Source organism: Varanus komodoensis, unplaced genomic scaffold (genome assembly GCF_004798865.1).
Source record: "Varanus komodoensis strain SLA01 unplaced genomic scaffold, ASM479886v1 scaffold16, whole genome shotgun sequence".
NCBI classification, from domain to species: Eukaryota; Metazoa; Chordata; class Lepidosauria; order Squamata; family Varanidae; genus Varanus; species Varanus komodoensis.
Window position 1 is genome coordinate 8,037,251 of NW_025335468.1, and position 23,216 is coordinate 8,060,466.

The window sequence follows — 23,216 nt, forward strand, 5'->3', positions numbered from 1 at the left end:
TTGTTTACCATATTAGTTGGCAAGTTTTTATTAGGATTTGGATAGATTCAGTCTCTGCATCTTGGAATAGTTCTATTGGTATCCTATCAACTCCAGGTGTTTATTCTTTGCAAGTTCTTTCGGATCAGCTTTCACTTCACTTTCTAATATTGCAGACTCTTCTTTGTAGGATTCTTCTTTGAAGGAGTTAGTGATCCTTTTATCTCTTCTGTATATTGTTTCTACCTTCTCCTCATTTTATGTTCATCAGCTAATACATTCGCTTCTTTTTCAGCATTCCTAACTGTGGTTTGGATTTCTGATTGATATCTTGGATTTTCTGGGAGAGGTCATTTGTTTTAACACCTTTGCTATTTTCTTCTATGTCTCTGCATTGGTCATTGTAATGCTTCATTTTGTCTCTGAGGGATAGCCGGTGAAAAAGTGCACTCACTATTGGTTTCTTTTATTTGGGGGCAGATAAAGGGTTTTTTTTCCCATGAAGTAGATCTGACTTGTGCACTTCAAGCTGCCCACCCTTGCCTAGAGTTAACTTTTCCCTTAACACAGGGCTGGGCAACCCTTTCTCTCTGTTGGAAATCCTGTGGCACTCTGGATTTCCCTGGACATCTGATGTGGAACATAAGAAAATCTGTTGGAGTGCTAATGCTGTGGTCCCTCATCTTATGCTCAGCCTGTATATGTATGTGTCAAGAAACCAATCTTCTCTTTTTGATCTTACTGATTGTGAAAGCTCAGGTTTGGGAAGATGGATGGATCTGCACACACTTTTTAAACCATCTGCATTTGTTGCCTTGTGCTGTCAAGGTCAATCAGACTGAATCATTTCAGCAGGGCTTCTGTGAGATCTATGCAGCCTGCTTTGGGGTTTGTCAAAGGCTCTGGGGTATAAATAAGCAAGTATGGCTATTGTTTGTCTTTCTCCTTATATATGTCTTCACTTTGCATCTTGCTTTTTGGTTTATGATTCCTGGGATCATGGATTGGGCCCTGTTCCATTTCTTAGGTAAGGTAAAGCACATGCCCGGGTGGTGGTGGTGATGGTGGTGGTAGGGGTGGTGGTTGTTGTTGTCATCTAAAGTGTTGTTTCCAGATATGTTCTGTCTCTCACATGTCTTTTCTTCCCTCTTCCCCCTTCCTCACTGCAAAGAACCCCAACATGTACCTCAAAAGTCCTGTGTGGTTAGAAACATAGAAACAGAGTGAGTCGGCCTCCCGGGCCATCTAGTCTGACCTCCGGCACCAGCTGGTTCCACTCACGACATGCCCACCATGTGGACGTCCAGCCTATCCTTGAACACCCACACCGATGGAGCCTGAACGACCTCTCATGGAAGCCCATTCCACACCCTTGGGGTCCCAACTGTCAGGAAGTGCTTCCTGGCATCCAAATGAACCTTGGCTCCCTGAGCTTTGATCCGTTGGAGCGCGTCCTGCCTTCCTCTGCAGGGGAAAACAGGTCTTGACCCACCTCCGTGTGACATCCCCTCACATACCTGTATGTCGCCAACAGATCCCCTCTGAGTCTCCTCTTCTCCAGGCTGAAGAGACCCAGTTCCCTCAGTCTCGCCTCACATGGCATCTCCTGCAAACCGGCCACCAACCTTGTGGCCCCACGCTGCACTGACTCTAACCTGACTATATCCTTTCTGTAAAGAGGGGCCCAAAACTGAGCACAATACTCCAGTTGCAGGCGTACCAGTATAGAGTGGTATACTTGATCTGGAAGCCACACTTCTGGCTATGCAACCAAGGGTGGCGTTTGCCCTCTTGACCACTGCATCACACTGCTGATTCATGTTTAGCCTGCAGTCAACCAGTACCCCAAGGTCCCTTTCACAAGTGCTGCTCTCCAGCCACTTGTCCCCTAACCTGTACTTATGACAGCTATTCCTATGCCCCAAGTGCAAGACCTTGCACTTATCCACATTGAATGCCATCCTGTTGTCTCCTGCCCACTTCCATAGTCTGTCCAGATCCTTTTGGATCTGGAGTACCTGCTCCTCAGTTGTGGCCACTGCTCCAGTTTTAGTGTCGTCTGCGAATTTGATCAGCAGACTGTTCACCCCTTCTTCCATGTCATTGATGAAAAGATTAAACAGGATCGGCCCCAGGACAGAGCCCTGGGGGACCCCACTTGTCACTGGCTGCCATCCCGATGATTCCCCTTGGTTCCTTCTGAGTGAGCCATAGCACTAAATCCAGAGACTTATGCTTGGTGAATTGCTACTGCTTTTAGGTCTGAGGCTTGGCAATGGGGGTGGTGGCTCCGAACCCCTATTCTGTATGCCTCAGAGGCTCCTGCAAAGTCTGAGAGTCCCCCTGGCTCAGGTAGAGGTGGATGTAATGGGCGGTGGCAGCCAACTTGAGGGACTGTCCCTGCTTAGAGTGTGGGGAGCCAGGGTAACCTCATCTTCCCTTCACTCTATGTATAAATGAATGTTATCCCATGGAAACATCGGGAATCTCCAGTGACCTCCTCCTAAGGAAACTGGATCCTGACCAAGTGCTGAACCCCCTGAAATGTCTCACCACTCAGAAGCAGGGTGCGTGCACCTAGCAACAGCCATCTCTGTTTCTCAGTGCCCAGCTTTATGCAGTCAAGACAGCACCACCCTTACATGAAAGGGAGCATCCAGAGGCTTGGGGGAAGTCCATGGTTTGCAGAAGTATGCAAAACCATCGATCTGTCCATCTTCAGGAGAGCTCCCCTCATAAGAAGGGTAAATGCCTCCAAAGTAGCTCAGTGAGGATTCTCAGGGGAGCAAAGGGCTGGCTGACTTCTAGGGAGGGGGCATGGAAAAATGTGGGAAAGGGAAGGGGAGGGAATCTCCTGGAAGAGGGCACACAGGTCTTGTTGTCCTGCCCACTTGTATATAATAAATGAAACCCCAGAGCTGCTATGTTGGACAAACTGTGTACGTACAGTGTGGCAACTCACTGCTCTCATCTGGAGTAAGTACAACTCCCATAATCCCTGACTATTGGCCATGCTGGCTGAACTACTAGCTAGCCTACCCATTTTGCAATTCTTGGGAAATTGTTTGTAATCTACTGAGTAGCTTTAGCACAGGCAGGAGCTGCTGTAAGTGAAGCAATGCCTTTTAATCTGCCCCATAAAACCAAGGCATTTTCAGAGCTGGATTCCTTCCGATGCTTCTCACTGGGGGAAACAACATCCAAATGAATAGCAATGAGGCAGAAGCTTCCCATATTCAGAGATCTGTAAGAACTGCAAACCTGAGACAAAAAAAAAAAAAAAATAAAAATAAAAGCAAAGGCCATTTATGCCAGCCAGCTAAAGCTAAAGGTATTCTTTGAAAGCTTCTCAAGCTGAGCAAGGTTGAGAAAATAGCCATTCCTAATGAAGGACAAAGCTAACAACAGGGGAGTGTTTGCCCGGAATTGGAAGCAAGAACTGATTGAGTAGGCGAGCAATAGATTAACATCATTCTTAGGTGGGTCATGCTCTCCCCTCCCCCCCAAGGCAACAGGCCTAAGTCAGCATACCAGCAGTTGTGTAGGGAAGCCGGGCTAATAATAAGTAGAGATGCTGACATCTTTAATAAGTAGAGATGCTGACATCTTCTGCCTCCTATGTCAGAATTCCCTGGTCTTTTAAGCTTAATTCCAAACTTCAGATAAGCTGGATGGAAATGTGTTTTCCCAGTAATATATTGGCTTGATCTTGAATGGGCCACTAAACTTTAGAAAAGTCCCTCTTCTGGTGGAGATGGAAACTGCTAAAACTGGTCTGTGGATATGGATCAATTCATCCAGATGCAGTTTTGGATTCTCCTGGGCAGAATGGCTAGGGACACTGCGCTTCCAAATTTATCCTACACCACTGCCCACTGGGCTCCCCAGTCTGATCCACAAAGCTTCCTTGGGGTCCTCAGGGAAGTGCAAAGATCTCCTCCTGAGCAAGGAGGGTGCATGCCCTGGGGCTGGGCTAGTGCTGGGAGGAGCAGCTGCTTCTCCCAACAACAGCTAAATCCCTTTCTTCATGCTGAGAGAGACACAAAAAGTGAAAATGGGAGTGTGGGGTGAGTACAACAACGGTGGCCATGACTACATGCAGCCTGCCGAGCAATTTGGCCCTTTGCTGAGGATTACTTCTGTACTCTAATCTATAGAGAGAATGTATTTTCAACAATTTCACACCCTTTCGGAAGTGTTTATCCAAACCAGCAGGAGTAATCAGAGTGTGGGGAGAAGCTTCCATACATGGACACTCACAACCCTTTTTGATCAAATGTGCATGGATTTGTGGGGAAAGAACCCCTCACGTCAAGAACCACGGAGTGAACATGAACAAGCATGAGAACCAGTGTGGTGTAGTCTGGATCAGGGCTTAGAAGATCCAGACTGGGTTCTGGTCCCCACTTGGCTGTAAAGCTCACCAGATGATTTTTGCCCAGTCATGGACGCTCAAGCTAACCTAGTGAGGATAAAAGAGAGGTGAAGTATTACCCAATCTGCATTGGCCTCCTTGCAGGAAAAAAGTGAAAGATAATTATAATAAATGAATAAAATAAGCTATGCTCTGGCTCCCCAACCCTGATGTAAAGAGCACTGGCAGTTCTGACAACACTGATAACTGTGGACAATTTAATCCAGATCCCCCTCGTCCTTCTGCCTTCTTGAAAAAGGGGAACAACAGTGGCAAATGTTGATGGTGATGTCCCCCTGTTCAGCTGGGGGAAGTGCAGGCACACGGAAACAGCCGTGAGGGGTTCTGCTAGACAGGAGGGTCATTAGATGAGACAGTATTTGGATTGGTTGTTGTTAGTATTATTGTTACTAAAAAAATGTAATGCTGCTATGAAGCCTGTCTGTATACATATAGTAATGTTATTTTGCATTATTAATTTAGCAGAACATTTATGCAGGAGAGCATTTCTTTATTTATTCTATAAGACTGTCAGAATCCCGGAATCTCAACTCGGGTTCGTAGGAAAGATCAATCTTTATGAACCTCCGCGTCTTTATTGTCTATCCCACAGTTCCCACAGCTGACTCACAATAATGCATTACCAGGCTAGCAGAGATAAACTCACTGCAAATCTTCAATACCATTACAGGGCATTTATAGGTACACAGGTACAGGGCAACTGATGACAGAATGCAGAGATTACAATAAGATTCTGAGGTCGTCACATACAGAACAGATAAAGAAATGTCAGTCAATCACACTGTAACAATGAGATTACAATATTTCTAATTGTCTGTATTGAGACTTTAGTTGAGTAACTTGAACCCATCTCTAGGTCTGCTCAGACATGCAAATTCAAGCTACTAGAAACTATTCATGATAAGCTCAGACCCTTATCTCTAACTCTAAACATTCTGCATGATCAGGGCACATGAAGCCCTCTGGGCTATCAAAAGATTATTGAAAACTGAATTCCAACAATGACTATTTACAATGTATATTTGGGCTAAAATGGCCTGTCTAGTGTAGCTTACAGCTAAAAGTGAGAGAAAGGAGCAGGGAAATGCCACAGTGACAGCTTGGTTTTGAGAAAGAAGACAGGATTTGATCCCACAATGCAAAGGCACACAGGAGTAATGCTTTTCAGACAGGATTTTTCCAAATTTTCCCAACAAGACACAGACATTTAAGATAGCATTCAGCTAAGACAGCCTGTTCTCCTGTTGGCTGGAATATTTGCAGGACTTGTTGTTGTTGTTAGTTGCAAAGTCGTGTCTGACTCATCACAACCCCATGGACAACATTCCTCCAGGTTTTCCTGTCCTCCATCATCCCCAGGAGTCCACCCAAGCTCACACCGATTGCCCAGTAATTAAATCTAGCTACCTCATTCTCTGCCGTCCTCTTCTTCTTTTGCCTTCAATCGTTCCCAGCATTAGGGTCTTCTCCAGTGATTCCTGCCTTCTCATTAGATGGCCAAAGTATTTGAGTTTCATCTTCAGTACCTGGCCTTCTAAAGAGCAGTCAGGGTTGATCTCCTCTAGGACTGACTGTTTTGATCTCTTTGCAGACCAAGGGACTCGCAGGAGTCTTCTCCAGCACTCATGGACAGTACCAAAAGGCAAAATTTGCAGGACAGCAGAATACAAAAGAAAATAATTCTAACAAATGCAAACAAATACTAACAGTGAACATTTATTTTGTTTTCTTCAAATTTACATACCCCCTCCACATCTTTAAAATATATTTTTAGATTTACTTAATTTAAAAATGGAGAGTTTTTATAACTTTATCACATAAACCTGGACGAAAGTTAGGAATTCATCTAAAATGTCGTCAGTTGATGTTGCAATTGTTTGGAATTTAACCTCCTTGCCCATTCAATATCTTCTCAATCTGCACATTTTGCAATCAGAAGCTTCTGTGGAAACATGGCTGCAAATGCTGCAGTGTGTACAACCATGAGAAGAAAGCAAAGCCTAAATCAAAGTGCAAGGCAGAACTCAGAGTAGGACCGGCTCTACCATTGGGCAGAGTGTGGCAGCTGGCTCAGGGGGCAGATGCCAGTGGGTGAGAAGTGAGTTGGTAAAAAGATCTATGTGCACTACACAGCTTGCTCTGCACCCGTAAATGAGCATTCTGCCCTCAAGTGCTGTCCAGGATGCGGTCCCATTGTCAGTTAAAGTAACCTGCGAGATGTAACTACCAGATTGCCTTTGACAGACTCTCGGTTTTCATACTGCACAGAATGAACACTCAGACGCATGGGGAAGATCAACACATTTGAACTTCTGCAGCTTTATTGAATCGGTACCCCAGTACCTGCAGTAACTAACGACAGAATGCTCCCAGGGAGAGACAAATGCAACTACAAAATCACAGCCCATGTACAGATACTTTCATAGCCTGCTGGTTGCATACATCAATACAGTGCTAAGTTTCCAGATAATGTTAGTACAATAGCATCTTGATGACTTTAGGTATGACATAATGCCCTAAACCAATCAGAAATACTGGTAACAATAGTATGGAAAATGTTACTGATTGCTTTATTGACATGTCAGTTCAGTAGATTCCTTGCAGTTTGGATCAGCCTCTAGTGTCTGTTTAAACATGCAAAAGTGTCTGATTGAGGATCCGGTCAGGAAAACTGGTTTGGCAGCTACACTGTGCTTGCCTCTGTGGAACTACAGTAGATGATTAAATGGGTCCATTCAGAAACAAATGAATGTCTTTGTTGAAGGAGCCTGATTAGCTTAACTAATGTTATTTAGTTCTAGCTTAACTAACTCTATTTGCTTTTGTAAAAAGCTGCTTGCTTGAAAGCTTGGTTAGCTCAGTTAACGCTGCCATTTGCTTTCTGTATAACTGCTTGCTTTGGAGAAGAAAAAGGGGAGGCAAAAGAATGTTAGGCAAAAGAATGTTGATAAGGTAAGATAAGAAACATAGACAAAGGGGTAGTGTGAAGAAGACTCCCTGTGCAAGGTCTGGCACACTGTGATCTGATCACACTCGGTCTGTGAAGGGATTGGATGGAGATAGCCTCTTCCACAAGGGCAGGCATGCAGTGGACTTGCAGACCCCGTAAGGGGATTGGGCAAAGGGTCAGGCAGACTCTGGGAGGTGATTGGATGAGGGAACAATGGGGGTGAGATTGTGTGAGAAAAAAAGTAAGAAAAAGAAAAGCTATAAGAAGGATGCGTTGATGGAATGTGGTGTGTTGCTTCCTGCCTGTGTACTGGGAAGCTGACACCTGGTTGCTTTTCTCAGCTGAATAAAAGAACCAAATGAATCTCCGCCTTGCTGAACCTTATTGGCATTTGGTTTAGGGGTCTGTAAGTCACCTGGCTAGCAGGGACATCAACATTTTCCTCAGCTCCCTGCAACTGAAGGGAACACCATACTTCCCTACTGATAGTGTTAGTCTACACCAGCTTCTCCGTCCAGCTAAGAATTCCATCTTCTTAAAGTAACAGCAACACTAAACAGTAACCTGGAATTCTGCTGCTTTCTGAGAACGGGTGCAGTTTTGATTTTATAACAGAAGGGCACATATAAGCAACCCTTTTCTACCAGCATTTATCTGAATTTTCCCAGCACCTTCCACATGTGGAATTTGAGATGCCATCTAATTCATTGCCTAAGGAAACAAATTGTCTTTGGTTGTGTGGCTGTAAGCCCTTTCCTTTAACCCCTCCAATATTTTGTGTCAGTCTTGATTGGGCCTATGCTTTGAGGGTAAGAGAACAGGAATATGTTTATTTTTAATTTTTATTTAGGTTGAATGCATTGTCTCTCCACCAATGGATGCCTGAGATGAGATGTTGTCCAAAACATTGGAACAATTCCCTAAAACTAGATCAAGCTTACTGTAAAGCCTGTATCCAAACCAGAATTCAAACGCTGAAAAGAATACTGAAAATGGGATACAGCCTCAGCAGTTAACCACTCCTGAAGTGAACCATTCCAGAGAAAATAAGTATCGTTTTGAATGTCGGACTGGCTACATGTCTTAACAGGCAAAATAAAGTTAATAGCTGGAGATTTTTCTGGAATGTTCTAAATTAGCAGACTGGTTAAGCCTCAAATCACAGACTTTGGTGAAAAGTATGAAACTTGGCACACTTATACACTGACCCATATTAAACAGTTTTGATATGTATCCCAGTAAGCAATACCCCTTGTGGGACAGAAGACCAACAAATATGCTATTCTGTATTTTAGTCCACAAGCCAGGGCATGAATTCTTACCATATGTTATGAATAATGCTGATAGTGATTTTTTAGAAAGGCTTACATGCCAAAAAAGGGGGGAAAAAGTAGTAGGTTGACAGCAATCATGTGGCTTTGTGGTTAATCACAATGTACTTCAACCTCACCCCTGGCCTGCCCAAGGTGAAGAGACCTGCCTAAAGTAGCACCAGCAGGATACAAGGCCCAGCATGCTTTGTGTAGTTGTCCACACCTCTGGTGTGGTGTCCTCTGAGTTCACACAGAGTACCTCTGCATATTTCAGCACCAGCTACGATCGAGTGGTCTGCCATCATCCCCATATCAGGGAATCCATGACTGACTCTTTTTGGGTCTGAGTTTGAAAGCCATGTGTTCCAAACTCCTTTGTCCTGTTTCAGAAGAGTCGTTTCATGCACGAGCAGGGTTTTGAGCAAGATATTAACACAGAGAAAAGGAAGGCACAAAAAGGAAGTGGTTGGGCGGTTAGCGTAGTTGCTTCATGTTTTCTCATTTCCCCTTCCTTAGCAGAGGCAGGACAATCAATTTGCAAACCATCCTAAAGACATCTCTTGTTTGTTAGAAAGATCCTGTCCTCTGACACACCTTGTTCCTCAGTTTTGTACACTGAGTGTTTTGGATGAAACTCTTGTAAAGAGCCTTCGGGCTGCAGATTAAAATTTTCTGCATAATTAAATAAAAATGCACGATCAAGTCATTTGTGTTTGGGTTAAACTAATAGCTGATTTAGCAGCACAGTGCAAAGGCCAGTAGTCAATTGGTTAAGAATATGAGTTTTAACAGGAGTTACGTCCATGAAGGCTGATGACAAGCTACATCTCTCACAAAAGCCTGGTTGATTCTGGGGCAAATGGTTTTTTGTGCTTGGAGCACTTTGGAGGAAGCATCACCAGGTCATTTTCAAGTCCTGCCTTTACGGATGTCTGGGTCAGAGGCTGAAGGAACTCTGGCCACTTGGCAGGACGGTTGTGCCTGAGGCTCTGTGCATTCATTCAGAGTGAGCAAGTTAAAGGCAGAAAGGCTATTGTGCTTGGAAAGTGACTCCTCAGGACTGCTGGCACTCTTTGGATGAGTGATTGTGGCTGAAAATTGGGGATGTTGCTCATTTGTACACTTTCAAGGCCCATTTCAAATAGTACAGATGATATCTCAGGTACAGTATTAGGACAAACAAGAAGGGAAGGTGAGTACTTTGTAATAGGTTAAGACTGCATGCACCTGAGAGCAAGTCCCTTTGGAGCAAGTCTCCAACAGTGAACTCAAGTGGCAGAGTGCCTATCAGTTTGGAGCAAAATGGGGTCATTCAAAAGCAAGATCATGGGTTACGTAGTCAGCCAGCTTCCTGGGGAGGTATATAGAGCCATCTCTTTACACTGCAAGAAAAACGTTTTGTTTAAAAATATGGCCTGAAAAGCACCAGTGAACCTTCAGAATTCAAACTGTTGATAGTGGAGAAAGGGACAAGAGGGAGGGAGGGATAGGTTTAGAAAAAGCGGAGCTGGACAGGCAGTTCAGGTTTACTTCAACACATTTAAGGATTGCATGCAAAGCCGCCTCCAGCATTCTGGATACCACTGAGCATGGAGCTGCAGACAGACCACGTTGGAGGACGGGTGGTGGGGAGGCAACAGGCATGAGGGCAGGGGAGGAGGGAAACCGATGAATTGGGGAGGGGAGGGAGACGGTCACGGGGGAGAAGAGGGAGGCTGTGGCAGCGATGGTGCCGACAGAGTTGTGCCAGTGTTGCACTCCATAGAGTTCTGATGAACCAGACCAGTGTCATCTCTGAAGAGTAACCCGCCTGGCTGAGTGAAAGGGGTAGGTTGCCATTGTGATGTACTGGCAAGAGCACTGACTGGGATGCAGGAGATCTGGGTTCAAGGCCCCACTTATCCATGAAGCCCATTGGGTGACTCCAGGCCGGTCACTGCCTCTCAGCCTAACCTACCTCAGGTTGTGAAGGCAGAATGGAGAGGAGGAGAATCTTATAAGCCTCTTGGGTTCCTTGCTAGAGGAAGGCAGGCAGAATATAAATGTAAATGTCTGGTAGTAATAGACTGCAAAGCAACCTATTAAGTCATAGCTGGGCCAAGACATTTTGTTGTCACAGACAAAATAGCAGACGGTGCCCCTTCCACTCAGTCAGGCTACATGGTACTCACTTGCCAAGTAATGAGGCAGAAACTCCCACAGTGGCGCACACTTTCTGGCTGTAAAAATGCAACAGTACTGCATGAAATAATATCCCAAAGCAACTATCCAAGGCAGCTAAATCTGTCCCCTCTAACAGGACATTTGTATGCGATTCTGGCTGCTTGAGAGCCCTTAGTGCTTTTACCCCCACCAACTTAAAACAGCTCTTCCTGCTCTGCTGAACTGGACGTTGTCTGAGGGCCATTCCTGCAAGTCTGTGGACTTTGATCCTCTTTCCATCCCTTCAGATATGCTGCATGTAGATTCTTGTTGAAGTTGTGTTGCAACTGCCAAAGCTCCAAGCCCCTGCTATCTGCACAAAGGATCCTTACATAGTCAAAACACAGATAAGTGGAGAAAGAGACGTGAGGCATCCTTGCATGCAAGTACTGATGTGTTGATGCAACACTGTGAGTTTCTGCTTGACTTAAGGACAAAGTTTCCTCGGCGAGCTGCCTGTTAGCCTTGGTTCCCCTTCTGGACTGCATTACTCTTGTGCGAGTGAGTGAGTGGGGATTAATTTTCATCTTTTTCTGCTACGATTTTTCTCTTTCTGAGTAAAACACAAAACTCACACCCGCAGTCCCCACATGGTTTCCGGTACTTCTGCCTTTAGACTCAATACAGGAAGAGTGGAGAGAGAACAACTGTGTTAACTCGCCTTAAAAGACAGTTTGCAAAGAAAATTGCCTCGGCCACGTTCCTAACCAGCAACGAAAATGTCTGATGTAGAGGAATGTCTGAGAGGTGCTGAGAGCGAACTTGGGGTGGAGGAAGTTGCCCAAGGCGAGACACCAAGGTAAGGGCCTTTTCACGTGGCTTGGCTTCACGGCTGGACTTCTGGGTTTCTAATTCTTCCAATGTGGCTGTAATAGCTGGGGCAGCAAATATTAAATGGGAGGGGCTAATTCGAGGCTCACTTAGCAGAAGGTGCCGGGACCGATTTCTCCAGCTACTTTGGTCCGTTCCTCATGTGGTTCCCACATGCAGAATCAGGCCGTTGCTGTTCATGCACAAGGGAATGAGTGCCTAAAAGTGTGAGCTGCACCTGGGTCCCCAGGCCCAACATAGTCTCAGCCATGAACATGCTGGAGGTGGAGAGGGGCCTAGTTTCCACCATCTTTCACTGCAACATTTGCTGTGTGGGTATCATAATTATGTGCTTGGTACAAGTAAGGATAATTAAGGCAAGGTGTCAAGTGCTCCAAATGCTCTGAAGTCAAATGCTGGGTGCTGGGGCCAGGCTAGATGAGGCGATTCCCTTTTGGACTGGCCTCGGTCATGTGGCCCTGTGTGGGGAGCTGGAAAACCCAGTTTAAGGAGCATGGAGAAGAGCTTCAGAACTTCCTTCTTCCCACAGCCGATCTCCCCACAGTTTGCAGGACCAGCCTGAGGTCTTGCTGTGCAGGGTCTCTCAGGGTCTCTGTCCTGCTGCCAGCAAAAGCAGCTTGCATGCTCTGCCCCCTCCTTGCCCCCAGTTGTACTTTTCCTCAGCAGGACACTGACCCTGGGAGTGTGATCTGCCAGGGCAAAAGGTGTGGGGTCTGCAGGAAAAGTGATTGTGGAAGGGGAAGTGTTTTTTCCTGCTCTCCTCAGCCAAGCACCCCTTTTGCTCCTTAAGCGGGACCCCAGTTTTAAGCATGTGGATCTGCCACCATCATCTCTCACGATAACAGTGGTGGGGAGTGCCATTGCCACACATCTCAGAGCATGTCTCCAGTGCCAAAAAAGCTGCCTCTGCAGCTCTGTCCTTCAGGGGAGGCGCTGGCAGAGAAAATTTAATGGCTACTCAGATGCCCACAATGTTCCTTTCGCATGGGAGACTTGGCTGTGCCCTTTCCTAGCAACAAAAAAGTACTGCTCAGCAGTATTATGAACCTGAACACAAAAGTTGCTGCATTTTCCTCAACACAAAGTTATGAAAGTCCAGATGAGAGCAAGCACTGCTGTGCCTGCTTGGCTGGAGGGTTCAGCATTGTAGCCACCCAGGGGTAAAGGGCGGACTGCTGAGGATTGGAACCATGGTGTACAGGGCTGAGGAAGGGCTTTTCTCTCTGCACTGTGACCTTATGACTCCCCACCACCACCACCCACTTCCGCCTGTCTGTCGACCACCCAGGGGATGCTACCATTGGCCCCAGTCACTACAAAGGAAAAAGAAGTTTGTTTGATGCCTGCTTTGCAAGTATCTTTTATACAGATTTGGGGTTATATGACTTATTTCTTAAATATGACTTATTTCCCCTAATCTTACAAGTTAAGGAGTGCAAAAAAGAGACAAAATGACATTTAAAAATAATTAAGTATAAAAATGAGGATTGCTGCCTAAAAATGAAAGCACATTTGCATGATCCTTGGGCATACTTACTGCCAGATTACTCCTGAACCAGTTGGCATTGACTCTTGGCCTTGACTCTGGAGTGCCTTAGTAGATTTATTATCTGAGCCCTCTAAAATCACAGGTGCAGATCCATTTCTCAGCACAATACTATAAATGCAAGGTGACTTTTTGGGATGGACAGTTAGGAGCTGGCCATGTGCCCAAGGCCTGATCTACACCAGGGATTTTTACAGCCATTTTAATGCCTGCCTGCCTGGCACGTCACATAATGCTCATCCGGAATGGCCCTTCTCCTGCAATTTCTGCCAGGATTCAGATTTTTTTTTTAGAGCAGTTATAAAATGACTTTGCTTTCCCCAGGGGATGTGCTTCGGTACTGTTCTGCTGGCAGGGCAGAGTGGTTGCGGCATGTAGCGGGCAGGGAGGAAAGCGCTGAGCAGGGCTCTCAATCGAGCTGACCGCCCTCTGCTGCTATCCTGCCTCCCTTGCCCGCCATCTCCCTGCCTTGCCCTGGGCCCTGGAGGGTGGGTGCAGAGTTGCCTCCCTTCTCCCAGTCTCTTGTCATTTGCAACAACAACAACAGTTTGTGGTGGGTTTTAAAGGGCCATGGTTCTCAACTGGCTCCTCTGTCCTTTTGCCTCAAGGAACAACAACATATAATCCAGGCATATAATCCACTCAGAAGTAAATCCTCTTCTTTTCCATGGCTGTACTCAGATGTAAATCACATCTGTGGGAAAGTCAGCAAAGGAGAGGGACTGTGCTTGCTTCTGGGTGGAGGGGGATGGGGGTGCTGAGCCTGCTGGCTTCATCCCATATGTATTTATTTATTTGATTTATATCCCACCTTTTCTTTTTTAATGAACTCAAAGTGGCTTACATCATTCTCCCCCTCCTGCATTCAGTCTTATCACCACAACAACAACTCTGTGAAGTAGGTTGGGCTGAGAGTCTGTGACTAGCCCAAAGTCACTCATTTGCTTCCATGGCTGAACTGGGACTAGAGCCCAGATCTCCTCAGTCCCAGTCCTGCGCTCTTAACCACTACACCACACAGGGTCCCATGGGAAATGGGAGGATGGCAACAAGCAGCACCACAGCTTCCCCCTCCCCTCTCTACTTCTGCAAGATTTTGTGAGGGTCAGAAAGCAGCCTGCTCCTTTGCATTTATGCCTAGTTTGTGGCTGAACAACAACTTTTTAAAAGGGGCTCTTTCCCTGCATATATTACCTTGTCAGTTCCTCCCACTTCTCCAGCAATTACATTTGTGTGTGACACAAGATCATGTTTTCAACACAGTGGAAACCGCACTGCATTCATCAGCATGAGCCCCAACTGTGAGAATTGCATTCTGCATCAATATTGCAACTGTGTGGCTTCATTAAAGGGGGGTGCTCTTGTGTAGACTGCAGCCAAATGTACTTCATGAACTCTCATTTTGCACAATGTCCAGCTTCCTTGAGTGAATCTGGGGTGAAAGACAAAAATGAGTATAGAATTTAAAAACGGTCCTACAAACTTGTGTAAACATGGTGGAAACGGGTCTGCCCTTTAACAGAAAATGTATGCATAGTGATTTGGGTGAACAAGACAAATCTTACTGTTAAAACATGCTAAGGATGAAGGCATCAGTCACCAGTGCAATCTTGAGAACATTCTCTGAAACTGTGTGGTTTTAAAAGTTGCGATTAAATTACTCTCCTGCCTCTAACTTCTGCTTCTGATTTTACTCTCCTCCCCACCGCTCCACACTTTGAATATGAATGCAGGGACTTGGTCAGAGAAGGTTGTTTTTGCAACATAAGTATGCTTAAGTATTACCTTGGAGTAAGGCCCAAGGTCTTTGCAGCACTCAGACCTGTATCTATTTGTCCTTTTGATTGCAAACATTCCCAGTTAGTTTCTGAGGACTCACTTCTCCTTTGCACATTTTTGAAAAAGTGTCCCAAACTGCAAAGATGGTGATAGCTGTCTGTGATGATCCACCACGTTTCTGACATGAAACCAAATCTGTGGATAGCATAGTTCCTCTGTGAGGCTAGATTGGGATGGTTCCTCTTTCTTTTGGAAAGGTTGTACAATTTAATAAAATGTTGCTGGTGTAAATCACTCTTTTCTGCCCATTTGGGATGGTTCCTTATGCGGTTTTTCTGGCTCAAAATTGTTTGGTACAATATACTGAACGATAAAGGCAGCTTTCCTGGAGTATGCCTTCTCTTGCCAACTGGACAGTATTTTTAACAGATTTCACATGTAAACTGCATTGTGGCAGGAACCCAGGATCAAGGTATAAAAGCCACAATCAGAATCAGCTCTAGAATTATTCAGCCACCCAACATCATTCCTTCTTCGAACAGAAACATTGAAATCAGTGCAATTTATGCTAGTCGCTGTGTTATGTTAGTCAAACCCATTTCATTTTATCATTTCATTTCATTTCATACTCCTTTGAGTAGGAGTAGCATTGGATACAACGTTCTGCCTTGGCAGCATTGGCCCCTTCAACAGGAGCCACACACGCACAGACACTCACACACACCACATACACATTTTTTCCACCATGAAATAGCATTTAGCAGTTACCTCATGGTGGGAATCCTGTCTTAAGACTGGCCCAGCATGGCCAAACGTGCATCCCACAAGCCTCAAACACCACGTCTCTTGACCTTGTGCAACAAGTGTTGTGCCACCTACAAGAGTGGGAAGCAGGCAGGAAGCCCAGACCTGGAGCTACAGAGGACACACTTTGCAGTGCCAAGAGAACCGTATGAGCCTCTCCTTCATCTCCAGCGATGCAGGCACACAGGCCTACCATGCCAGCAACATTTTCTCCCACTGGGGGCATACTTGTGTTTGTGGGCGTGAGAAAAGCCAGTCTTGCTTATGAGGGAATGTCCATGTTCTAAGCATTTGTATTTGGCCTATGTAGGACCACCATGGAGGTCCTCCTGTGTGGTATAGGATTGCAGCCTAAAGCTGCAAAACTAAGCATGCTTCCTAGGGAATAAGTCCTACTGAATACTTCTGAGTTGAAGTTGCAGAAGATTGCACAGTAGAAGAGCTAGTGTGAAGATGTCTGTCCCTCTGTAATGAACTATTTGTTAACCACTTCCTGTTTTCATTGAACTATAGCTTGGACAATCACAGTTACAGACAACATAAAGTGCTGCACACATAAGTCAGTGGAAACTCTTGCAACACACACATTCCTCAATCAACAGACCTACCCTCTCCCTCCTTAACGCACTTCAGCAGTGCAGGGTTTGAAAACAGAAACTGAATGATGCTGCCTTAGCACCCATGAGATGTTCCAACCAGGAGCTTGGTGGCCGCTGCATTTCGCACCAGCTGAAGCTGGGGCAACCGGAGTGAATGCGCAGGACAGGGGCGTTTGTAGAGGCCAACGTCTTGTGAGGCCCTCGCACACCTCTCTTGTGAAGCTATGAAAATAGTATCTTACAGACACAATCAACTATCCGTATACAACCTTCAAGGTTGCCTTCCTCTTCTTGGCTTCTTATTTCCAGTCCCCAACTAAGCTCTGAAGCTGCCCATGTATGGACATTGATTAAGACTGGCTTTGCTGTGCCAGCAGGCTCCATCCCTTCCTTTTGCCACGTTCATCCTCAGCTGTCCTGAATTCTCTAGATCCCTTAGAGGAGACTTGGACAGTCCTAAGTAAGATTACAGCAATTGCTAAGAATATCCAGCACTGGAAGGAGATTGTCTGGGAAAGCTGATACCTGCTGAGGTATCCCTGGACTCCTTGGAACTGCGTTCCAGAGGGTTGGGCAGAGGAATTGCTGCTCTATGTATAACTCAAGGGTGCATGGGTGTGTGTGTGTGTGTGTGTGTGTGATGAAAAAGTAACACTTTCCACTTCAGTGAATGGAAGAAAACTGAAAGGTTGCTAGAGTTTTGCAGTGAAGCACAATTTATGATGCCAGGTTGCAAGGAACCCAATTACCAGTTTATTTAAGGCAAGGTTTCTTATATTTTGTTGTTGCATATCCCTGAAAACATGGGTTTTTATTGTTCCTGATTTTTTGAAGTTCTCTTAGTCATGTCTAGGTTGACAATTAGCATGACTGCGAGGTGGCCGGCACCCAGCAAGGGACTGTGGCCACTCTTGTGTGTCAGACTAAGACTCTTGATAAAACATACTCAGTTACAGTCATGAATATTTGTGCTTGTTCTGAGAAATATTCAGAAACTTTGCCTCAGAAGTTAAAAACAAAATGGATTCACAGTATCAGGTTGTTGAAAAATCAGTGAGTGTGTAGTTCAGGTCCTTTGAGGAACACTCAGAGATAATAGTTGTTTTGCTAGGCTTGAGACATGTCTTGGAAACAGTGCAATTATCAAGCGACACCACCAGACTCTGTGAGAGCAACAACTAATGCAAATGTGAGTTTTAGATACCCTTTATTCAGCTGCAATCCTAAATATGTTTACTAGGGAATAATCCCCACTGAACTTAGTTCTGGCTAATTGTCCTTAGGCCGGGCAGCCATTAGTTTTTCATATCTCCATGAGACTTTTATTTGTGAAGGTCATGAAGGACATAAGCCAAAGGGAACCACTTCAGTTTTCAAACAATATACACTATACAAGAAAAATGCCTGCTGGATTCTTCCCCATTTGAGGGATGTGATCATCATTTAAGTTCAGCAGCGTCATCAGTCTTCCATGCCTTCAAGAAAGGAATGTACTTGTGTTTGTGGTGGTGGTGGTGGTGGTGGTGCTGGTGGAGGGGAGACATATACCAAAACTAGGAGGATGACAGATATAAGAATCTTGTACAGACATCTCAAGAGTCCAGGATGTCCAAGTCATATCATCATAACCAGATGTGACTAGAGAGGAAAAAATGTGCTTGTGATAAGCCTTGCATACATGATAATTCCAGGAAAATGAGCAGGAAACATAGGAACTGGGTAAAGCTATTGTTAGTATTGCTATTAGTAGTACCATTGATGAGCATAGCATTTTACAGACAATGAAATGACAGGTTCTACTCCCAAGGAGTTTACAATATAAAATAAAACACATGGGAAGCAAAAGAGTTAAGGCCTGAGGGAAGTAGAGACAGGGGTAACAAGGAAATAATAATTATTACTCATTAAAAGTGTTTACAGATGAATTTTCTGCTCCCTAGGGCCCTCAAGACAAGTTCCAATGTAAAACAAGAATTAAATAAATCACAACAGGGTAAAAGATGAACTTGCCTATAAACCTTGGTGTCTTCCTCTGTTTTTCTCCATATTGATCTGCACATTGCTATGGATTTGAGTTTGTGCAGCACTTTGAAGGAACATGGAACAATTCAAAGGGTTCACTTTTCTTCAGGTAGGAGAAGAAGCAAGCAACTCCAATATGTGCCTGTGAAGGAATGTCCACATTTGGTGGGCATGCCAAATCAGGCTGACTTTATATGAAGACAGGAAATAAGTGCACCTCTCAGAAGTTTTCCCACCATTGTATGGTGGTACTCCAAGTTGAGGCTGTACATTTTGTTTTACATCTGTCATAGAGGGTTCTGTAGTGGTTATTACATTTACCATGGTAGAAGGCTGCATTATCCAACATAAATTATTGCTGTCAGTCTAGTTTGGCATAATAGTAATATTAATTTATTTATTATGGTTGATTTCATAATATTTATTTATTTATTTATTTATTTATTTATTTATTTATTCTGATTGATTTCTATACCATCCCACAGCCAAAGCTCCCTGGGTGACTCTCTCTTGGAGAGTAGAGATACGATCTAAACATAAAATAAGCATTCGCTCCATATCCCCCATGTACAGCTGTAGTCATATATTAAAGAATTGTATACTGGATGGCTGAAATCCTGGCCTCTTCATATACAAGAAGGACTGTCTGGGTCAGCATCATGGGTAGGCACAGCCAGGCACCTGCATGGGAGGAGCGGGAGATGCCATGGCTTACTTGCCACTGGCTACTGCCTGTCAACCAAGCAAGTGTAGCCAAAGTGAGAAAGAAGACAAGGAACAACAGCTGGTGCCAGGGTGGCAAGAAGGAAGACTTGCTGAAGGGAAGGGCCCACTGGGGGTGTCTTGCTCAAAGGCCTTCCAAAACATGGAGCCACCAGTGTTGATGGCTCCATGTGGTCTCAGAACTAATAGCTCTCCAAAGTCTTGGACTGCTACCTGAGCTGGAGATGCCAGGAATGCATGTCTTGTGTTGCCAAACTGTAGTAGATGATTGGCCATGTTTGCTGGCTCGTGCAGCTGGGCCGTGCTTGAGCTTTCTATCAGTAATCGCGTCTCCCAGATGCATGGCTCTTTGAGGGAGCTAAGCAAAAAGCATTTGTCAACCGGTGGCTGTGGCAGGGGAGGGGAGATGTGAAAAGAATGGTCTAGCAGAATGCAAGAGCTTCAGAAGAATGAGCTTATTTCCATTATCCAGTCAGATAAGTGGGAGCTGAGCCTCTTCCAGCCTGATGGCCAATTCCATTTCAAAGAAGCTGTCTGGAGCAAGGTCAGAAGCAACAAGGGTGGGCCCAAAATTCTACCATGCAATGCCAGTAGCTAAGCCTTAGAAGAGCATTTTTTACATTTTAGACTTGAGGTTATGCTGAAAAACTGCATAAATCCTGTGGAACCAAGTTAAGGAAAGGAGGTGGGGCCAGAGGAAGGGGACACATCCATCCTTGGAACCCTAGAGGGCCAAATCGGGACCTGAGGCCTAACATTTTGCCCCAGTTTAGTTGTTGGCTTTGTGGCCTCTACAGATTACTAGAGGTGTATTCTGCTCATAGTAGGCTTTGCCTCTTGCATCTAGAGCAGCAGTCAGGCCAAACTTACCCTCCAAGTGTTTTTGGGTGCAACTCCCATAGCCTATGATTAATGGGTATTCTGGCTGGGGATGATGAGAGTAGTCCAAAATATCTGACAAGCAAAGGTGGTTTACAGGAAAAAGGAACCTTAAATGTGCCTTTTCATTTCTCCTAGGAACAGGTTAAAAAAGGAAAGTAGAGTGAATCTACTGTGTGGGAGTTTTCATTGTGCTGACCTTTTTGTCGACACATATTCTGTTTGCAGCTGTAGGCTTCAGAGCCCTGGTTCAAATATGGCCATTAGCATCGTGTGAATTTTAAAGAAAGCATTTTAAACGAACAATTTGCTTTGCAAGTGGGATCGCACATAATTTACCTAGGAGTAAGTGATAAATATTGGGGATGCACATCTGCTAGAGCACATATGGATCTGCTCTTGCGGCCATATTTTAAATGACTGGAAATCGAAAGTCTTGGATGGGTATGGATTCATTGGTAATTTCACTTGCTATTTGCTATTACCGAGGATGTTACAATGATGGTGGATTTGCTACCAGTGACTAGAACTGCATTATTGCCCAACTGTAAATCCTTTTAGAATTGTTCTAACTGAAACCAATTGAAGGGAAACTTTAGAACAAGGGTTTACATACCTCCCATCTTAACTCTATATTATCTTATTTTAATCCTTTTCATTATTATCTACATTGCCTTTAAAGTATATTATTAAATACATTGTTACCGATCATTTTAATATTGAAACTTAAATTTTAAAAATGGCTTTCATAAAATTGTATCTGCCCCCAGTAACCAATTGAGTGACTGAGCTTCAGTTGTTGCTAAATTTAGAACAGAAATCTATTCTGCAAGAGAATGACCTTGCATTGATGAAACCAGCCAGACTGAGGAAAAAGTTTGACATTATTTCCTCTTTATTTCTTGATTTTAGAAAAAAAGATAATAAAGACTAGTATGTAATCAGTCATATATGATCAGGATGTCGATGTTATCCTATACATACCTACCTACCTGTGAGTAAGTCCCTGCAGAAGTCAATGAAACCTATGAAATTATATTTTTACCTATATACATACATCAAATATTTATTTGTAGCACTGTACAGACTACACCGCTCTTGGTATATTTGCATGTAGAGAGATCTGTGTGATCTCCTTTTCAGACAGCGTTCCTTATTTGTCTATGTGGGGAAAGTGGTGATTCAGCCGGCAGGACGCCTGCCTCCGCTTTTAAGCAGCCAGAAATCAGGTGCACTCTTTTGCTTGCCCTCAAGAGGGCAGGCTCTACTTTGAGATTTTCTAAAAGTGGTGCAAAAAGAAGGCTGCTAAAGCATTTCTGATTTTATTAAGCCAAATCTCGTGTGGAGTGGAAACACAGAGGGACTTAAACCTCTGGAACGCAAGCGACACCCTGTTCAGTCCTTTGTGCCGAAACTGAAGCGTGCCGGCTTTCATGCTCCTTCTGCCTTCATGGGAACCGTGCAAGGCATGTTTACCTGCCACGGAATGGGCAAAATGCAATCCTTTCCTGCTGGGTAAATGACAAGGGACAATATGTGACAAAGGACAATATGAGTGTTACTTGGCCAACAGCCATTTTGATTAATGACCTTATATTACATCCCAGTGAAGGTAACTATTTAGTATTGTGAATTCCCAAATAAAGACAGACCTGAAGAATTCTTGCAGCGGGTGGGACAAGGTGCCATCCAAGCAATGTGTTTATTTACTTATTTGTTTATCTGGAATTTTTAGCCCACAATTCAGCCAAAAATGGCTTGCAGAACAGCTTACACAAATTAATACTAGGGCAATTCCTGCCCTCGGACTTAGAAAGGCACAACAAAAAAGGAAATTACCTTGGGAGGAAGGAAGAAAAAGAAGTAAAACTCAGGTACTAGTTCTTAGCTTTAAACTTATAGGTGTTCTTGCAGATTGGAAGAAGTCAAGAGAGCTCCTTGCAGCTGCTCCCCTTCTGGCTGGTGGAGGGGACAGGTTCATCTCTCCTTGCCATTGTTTTTCCTGGGGGTGGGGGTGCAGCCTCCCACTGGCCCTTCATTCACATTTAATTTCGAGAAAGCTTTCACTGGGCCAGAATTCACATTCTTACATGATGCAGTCACCATTGATTGACATATTCTGGCAAGATGCAGCAGCTGTTTCATGTCCCCGCATATGGCAAGATTATAACTCTGCATGTTTGCTGTGCATTAGCTAAACCTGATTCCCATCATGACAGTACACAGCAGTTTAGGTGGACAGTTCATGATATGTGGCGGATAAACAGAGTTCGTTGCCTGTGTCTTTCACATCCACCCCCTACTCTTAAGGGTTTGCCCAAGGTTGACTCAACAGGGAGCCACAGTCAAGTCTGGATAACTGCATAGCTTCTCTGCTGAGGGACACGGCCATGGTGAAATAGTGTATCTTTAGACATACCCTTGAAAAAACCTGATGGATGAGGAGTTCCTCCATGCCATAGTGGAGAAGCTGGGATGAGTGAAGTCAGCACCAGCAGCAATCTCTGGACAACTGCCCAAAAATGACTGGGAAAGTCAAGTCACCATGGTGTTGTGATCCCACTCCCCCAGATGAGCCTTGATACAGAAGTGGGCTAGACTTGTCCCAGAAAGTGAGTGTGGGGTGCAAGTTGAATGTTGAAACTTCTTTCAGCCTAAGAGCTGAATTCAATTTCAGGGAAGTTCTTGGGGGCTGCATTCCAGTTGTGGGCAAAGGCAAAAAACAGGGGAGCTACCAAAAATACTAGCATCTAGTAGCTGAAAGCTCATGCTACCAGTGACTAAACCTTAGGAGTGGCATCAAAACTTTTTGAATGGAATAAAAAAAAAGCTGGGAATCCACCAAGTGATCAGCAGGTGCAGGTAAGGGGGTTGGAGGGCAAAATGCAGACCTCGGACCAGATTTGGGATGTGGGGCTGAGATTTAACACTCCTAGTGCAGTAGCTGTTGTGTTGGACTAGGTCCACAGAAATGTGTGTTCAAATCCCCAGCAAGCCATTGAAACTCATTTTGGGCAAACTGCCATCACTCAGCAGAAGTGATGTCACAGGTATGTTTCAAAGTTAAAAGCAGGGAGAGTACCATGTATACTGGAGCTGCCACCACCACCCCCAGCCAATTTTGTTGGATTTGTGGGAAGATTTAGGAATTTGA

The 23,216-nt window shown here is 44.7% G+C and overlaps 1 protein-coding gene across 4 annotated transcripts in view; it reads left to right on the forward strand.

Annotated features, from left to right (window-relative positions):
• The first annotated feature begins 11,301 nt into the window (after positions 1-11,301).
• The window catches only part of LSP1 (lymphocyte specific protein 1), a 103,770-nt gene continuing 91,855 nt past the window's right edge, over positions 11,302-23,216 (forward strand). For 2 of the 4 annotated variants that reach the window (XM_044425740.1, XM_044425744.1), the window contains exon 1: positions 11,316-11,678. In XM_044425740.1, the coding sequence (XP_044281675.1) occupies positions 11,599-11,678 (80 nt within the window). In that variant the 5' untranslated portion in view covers positions 11,316-11,598. Of the gene's footprint in view, positions 11,679-23,216 lie in introns of all 4 variants that reach the window. The other 2 variants (XM_044425743.1, XM_044425741.1) reach the window with 2 other exon arrangements.